The 6140-nt window shown below is 37.8% G+C and overlaps 1 protein-coding gene across 1 annotated transcript; it reads right to left on the bottom strand.

Annotated features, from left to right (window-relative positions):
• Positions 1–231: 231 nt before the first annotated feature.
• LOC11413259 (homeobox-leucine zipper protein REVOLUTA) lies at positions 232–5745 on the bottom strand. The gene is made up of 18 exons (XM_003597204.4): positions 4641–5745; positions 4370–4529; positions 4113–4204; positions 3937–4027; positions 3707–3802; positions 3487–3600; positions 3326–3409; positions 3081–3236; positions 2872–2946; positions 2678–2784; positions 2387–2570; positions 2090–2278; positions 1881–1955; positions 1646–1780; positions 1221–1552; positions 1022–1127; positions 765–914; positions 232–635 (listed from the first exon to the last, which is right to left on the bottom strand). Exons 1-18 carry the CDS (start codon positions 4865–4867, stop codon positions 489–491), a joined length of 2520 nt encoding a protein of 839 aa, XP_003597252.2. The 5' UTR covers positions 4868–5745; the 3' UTR covers positions 232–488.
• Positions 5746–6140: the final 395 nt, after the last annotated feature.

Genomic DNA, 6140 nt, shown 5'->3' with positions numbered 1-6140 from the left:
GACATAATGAGGGTCGTATATATGGAGTTGCTAACAAGTACCCCCACATATGATTGTAACACACATACCCTACAATGCACAAGAAGACAAACTTCTTTAGCATCATCAAATTAATTATCTGTTTTTTAAGTTAGCACTCACTTTATTAGCATGCATCACCCATGTACTATGTTCTTACATGAGTTGTCAGATACTAAAACAAACAAACGAAACACAAGCATACAAAATCTATGTCATCAAAATCCCCACTTCATTTTATTAAATTCTAGTACGAACAAAATTTTACAAGATCAAATCATTTTGGTCTAAGTACCAAAGTAACAACTAATTCAATGAAAATGATCCAAACATGATCTTGTAATGTGCATAAAAAAAAAAAAAAAAAAAACTGAATTCTTTTTCCCTCTTAAAATTTTATCCTGATTATACCCTTGTTTTTGTATTCAACAAGTGGGAAAAAAAAGTGGGGGTTTAAATCCAGCAATAGGTCATATAAATGACCAATTAATGAATGAGAAAGCCAAGCAATGAACACTGTTGTCTTCAGCATGCACTTTCCACGCGACGGCTTGATCATATGAAGCATGTCGCCCCATTGTTGACATGCAGATCCCAGCTGGCATACAAGCAAACCCCTGAACGAAAAAAAATCCGTGCAACAATTCAGACATTTACTTAAGAGCATGGTGTGTTGTTTAAAACAAATTTGAGGTTGTAACGATAAAAAAAAGCTAAGCTAATGATGCCAAACTCCAGGAAATTACCTGCTGCATTAACTTCGCAAAATATGCAATCAAATTCTTGCGTGCAGACTCATCAAATATTTTGTCCAGTGTGATATCTTGTAGAGCCACTAGAGTTGTTTCCAACATGTCAAGGCCAGCCTGGTTAGCAAAGATGAATACGGGCACTTGCTGCAAAACCAAACAGGATAGAGAAGTTACATTAAAATCTTCGAAGTACTGCATTATTTATACACTTCCAGATTCAATTGTACCATAAAATGAGATCATGGACATACCTTCAAAGAGCAGCATAAAATAGCATCTGGATGATGCCACAAATGTTTCAGTAGCATATCACCAATAAGAGAATCAGATCTCAGCAGTTGCGCGCCCAGATGATGACTGCTTTCGGACAAGAGATATAGAAAGAGAGGTAAATAGAGAATCATGTTAGAAACTTTGAAAGAGAACATCAGAGATTCATGCAGACTTTACCTATAACTCTGGCAGATCCATTGAGCTAGTGTAAGTGCTTCTGGAGTGCCAGGGGAGAGCTTTGCTCCACCAGAAGTGTTAACACTGGATGGAGATATAGCCGTTGCAACCGCCTGCACGGCAGAAACTACACGCCGGACATATTGACGTGCCATGGCTGCAACATTATCCTGCAGACCGCTCTCAAAAGGAAACTGAAAGGCAACAGTCAACACACATCGATTGTTAGGACACGATGCGTCTCCGTTAGCATGAGCTGTTGCCGGGCTTACTTCAAGACCAGATGTCAAATCCAAGGTTCGATTTGCTGTTGTTGTGTTCTTTGTATCACCCTGAAACACAATATGATGTCAACTAGATTACTATGCTTCATATATGAACAGTACCGATTAGAGAAAAATCAAATACAAGAAACGGGACTCAACTGGTTGAGAATTCAACAGGACAATGCGGAAACCAGAAGGCACTAAGGGAGCATCTTCTGGGAACATGTCATCAATTGGAGCAAATATGAGCTCGGAACAAGCCCCCACAGCATTCTCATCAATTCCAGTACATAACTGTTCAAACGATGATGATGGTGATCATAAGAATTAAGCAACAACAAAAAACCGATAAACATGCAGGTAAACAAACCATAACAAGGGTCAGAGGAAGCACCTGTAAGAGATGAACATCCCTAGAAACAAAAGAATCATCTTGAGCAAGACCTTCAAGGCGGATAATTTCTAGCATCTGGAATTTCAACAGAAATCAGTATAAACCAAATCATAGAAAGTATATAAACCAAATCTTAGCCAAATGCAAATATGAATCTACCATCTTAAAAAGACATGGTCAAGGTCAAGCAAGCAAAAAATCTCTCATACCTCTTCATGTTCAATTGTATGTCCAAGAGGCATGATTGCTTGATTGCCGGTGAACTTTGTAGACCTCATTCCAGGATAGCCATAGGAGCCAGCTTTAAGTGATGCAGCAGAAAAGGCATCAACACTAAAATCAGCCCACTCCGAGCGATGCTCCCTCAGAAAGCGAACTAAAACAGCAGGAGTGGTGTTCTGCAAGTAAAACAAAGTGAAAACTTTCCGTGTAACGATTAGAAGAACTAAATGTTAAATTATAGAAGGACCGATTACTGCGCCATGCCAATGGATTTACGCACTTACTTGGAGTAACATAGAAGCTTTTGCACAGACAATTCCTCCAAGGAGTGAAAGGGAACTTGCTGGATTAGAAGTGCCACTCAAATTCTTGATTGAATTTACTGAAATAGTAACACCCTCAGCACCATCACAGTTCAGAACAGACCAACCATCATCATTGAATCCATTGACAGCGTCATTGAAACCTCTGCAAGAATGATGTTTAAATTTATTTTTACCAAACACAACAGATCGTTCTGTAAAAAGCAAGGCTGAAATAGGTTTTGAGGCATAAATTTATTTCACGTGACGTACCTGCTCAACCGTTGGCTAAAAGTTCTAAGAACTGCAGGTTGCCGACCCATGCTATACACCACGTCACCACTTGTTTCTTGAGCTACTTGCCTGATATAGCGAAGTGCCTGCACAAAAGCCATAATATTGATCACATTAGTCCACCAAAGCTTGCAATAGAATCCTACATCGTGAATTAATAATACTATGCTTACCGCAATTGTCAGTCTCTGAGCTACCATTTGCGACGATTCATAGATCGGCCGCAGCACTTCTGGCACACTCCATGCCTAGAAGAAAATGTTAATCATGTTAATTAATGTATATGAAAAGAAAATTCTGGATTTTGGTCAAAAAAAAAAATGTATATGAAAAGAAAATAAGAATATAGTAGGTATTCTAGCTAATGGTCAAGAACTCAAACCTGCAGGTTTAGGTGGTCTACAATGTGGATGATCGATCCTCCACCTTCACATGGTCGAATCAAATAGCCACTAGGGAGCATTTCAGCCCTCTCAAACTGTGAGGCGGCTGCAGCATTAGGGCCAGCACCAGTACCAGACAGTGACCTTTCACAAACCTTCCAAAGTGCAATTATATTAAATCGATGCAGCTAGATATATAATCCCATGCAACAATAGTAACGCTTTTGACAGCAAATATACTCACCACAACACTTCCGTTTTCCAAATTTGTAGTGTATCTTAGAGTCCAGAAGTCGCGAGCAGAAGCCAGTGTCATTGGAGCATATGTCTGCAGCAAACTAAACGTTTATGCAAAATGCTCATTAAATAATAAATAAAGCATCCTATTCACATTTGATTCTTCACCTGTGTGTAAACAAGTTCAATTGTTCCTCCATTTCCAGCTGGGAACATTGTGAAAACTTCTGAACTCCGACAATCACGGTACCAAGTTGGGCGATCTTTTAATATCTCCACAATCTATTGAAATTTTTCAGCAATTCAAAATTCAGATAGCTTACAAACTACATAAATAACATCAAAAGAAATTACTGAAAATATCCATCCACATGTCCTTTTTAATTACCTTAGTAGGTTCTAAACTAACAAGACCACAGGCTCGAGCTGCCACTCCGTTGCCACCTTGAGAAATGGCAAATATCCCAACCGAATCCGGACCAGGCTAACAAACAATGGTTGAAAGTAAATATAGTATGAGATATTAGTGGAAGGAAATTAACCTCCATGTCATAATCATCACAGTATCAAAATTGTAAAAGCAAAAACCAATTGTCCACTAGAAACATGATTCTCTACCTTCATCCCAGGCATCTGGACCCAATCGACAGCAGTTCCTGTAGCCTTTGAAAGGAACTCTGTCAATGTCTCCTCCGCAATTGATAGGAATCTGCAAAGATCAATCAAAGAAAGCTCAACAAGCGAAATAATTAAAATAAAATAAAAAGCACTCAAATCAAGAACTTCAAAATTACCCAGCAGGGCTATTAGCATCTCTCAATGAGTTCATAGGAGCAGCAGCCGCGGAATCAACGCCACTACCGTCAGCATTTGGAGCTGCTGGGGTCTGCAATGACATGACAGTAAGTAACAATACAAATTTACATTCAAAATAACCCAAATCATATCATATCATACAACAACTACATGCCTCAACCAAACAATGATAATTACCATTTCACAAAAAAAAAATGTATAGTAGTGAATGAAAATGAACAATGATAGGGCTTACAGGGTGTAGTTGCTGGCGCATAAATCCATTCTCATTCACCAGCTGTGAAACCTGCTTCTGCAGCCTCTCATTTTCCTCCATCAACAGCTTATTCATCGCAGAAAGTTTCCTGTTCACACTCTGAAGCTGAGAAGCCTCTTTTCTCTGCTTCTCCCTACACCTGCAAAACAAGAAAGACACAAATCAAATCACACAACCAAAAAGAGCCAAACCCTTCCACACGACACAAATTCAAAACAAACAAAAAAAGGTGAATCAGAATCTCCATTACCTCCTATTCTGAAACCAAACCTTGATCTGCTTAGGCTCAATGTTGGCCAGAACCGGGCACTCCCGAATCAGCTGTTGCCTTCTCAATGAACTAGGCTTAGGGCATTCCACATAAACCTTTTCCAAAGCTTCAATCTGTTCAGCAGTGTACCTCACATATTTGCCAGACGAATCAAGGTGTCTCTCAATGCTGTTATCTCTTTGTTGTTGTGCAACAGCCATAGCCATCTTCCTAATCTCAAATTAACTTAAACAATCACACCCTAGAATAAAACCAAAAAGGGCAATACAGCACAATACAATACAACACAGCACAGAACACTCTTAAGACCCCAAATAAGGGTTGTGTTTATAGTACACTACACACACAAAATACAAGTACAAATACACATACAAATACAATTACGATTACAAACAAATAAATATGTGTAACCAAGTAAAAAAGACCAAGTATCACAGAAACTTCAGAAGTGAAACTGAACTAAAAACCAATAGTTCCAACTAGTGAAACATGAAATCCTTGTTCACACAACCTTAAAAACCGTTACTTTTTTTTTTTCCTTTTCTGGTTTTCAACAAAACCAGTGGCAGCAAATGTTTTTTTGTCTCAAAAAAACCGGAATTTTTTGCTGTCTTATCTCTAGAAGAAGTAAAAAAACAGCTTCTAACTTGGAAGCTTCTCAACTAAATTTACGCGTTTTTCTTTTATTTGGGCAAAAGCCCAATGTAAAAGCCATAAAAAAAAAAGTTGTAAAAATTTGAACTTTGAACCGACCCTTTTAACTTAAGTGCTTCTTCTTCCTCTATGGAGCTTGAGGAAGAAGAAAGAGAAAGATGGTATGAAGAAAACTGAAGTTTTGAACTAGTTAGTACTATAAGAAGAAAACAATGAATGAAGAAAGGAACCCTAAGCTAAGCTTGTTCAAGAACATCAACAACAACAACAAACAACTGAGTTCAAAAAACTTGAAGAGAGAGAAAGATGAGACAGTGATCTGAGCTGAAACAGTGGGAATAAAGTCAGGGAAGAGAGAGAAGAGAGAGAGTTTGTATTGCACGCATATCGATTTCTCAAAACAGAGCTTTCTTTTTTAGTTCAATTCATTTACGTAATTGTCCTTGTTGTTTGTTTCTAATGACATGTTTACATAGCCCTACACTACTCATGTCATTTTCAACATTCACCACCTTTGTTTTTTCACCACCTTTGTTTTTGTGGATGTTTTAAAAATTGAACCGAAAATAGAATGGATGAAAAGTTTAGGTTATGGTCAATCGATTCAACCATATTTAAATTAGGTGATTCGTGAATAATAAATATATAAGAAAATGAATCAGTTGAATCTTAACTCAACTCGTTTAAATCTGATTTAATGTGAATCTTATAAAACTTAAAATGAACTATGATTGAACCAACCGCTCAAATGGACGGTTTTTGGTTGAACCAATATGTAAATCGGTTGATCCTTATTCAACCATTTGAATCAACCAATCTGGTTTT

This window comes from Medicago truncatula, chromosome 2 (assembly GCF_003473485.1).
Source record: "Medicago truncatula cultivar Jemalong A17 chromosome 2, MtrunA17r5.0-ANR, whole genome shotgun sequence".
Taxonomy (NCBI): Eukaryota; Viridiplantae; Streptophyta; class Magnoliopsida; order Fabales; family Fabaceae; genus Medicago; species Medicago truncatula.
Note: the sequence above shows the minus strand (reverse complement) of the source record. Positions and strands in the feature narration are given on the sequence as shown.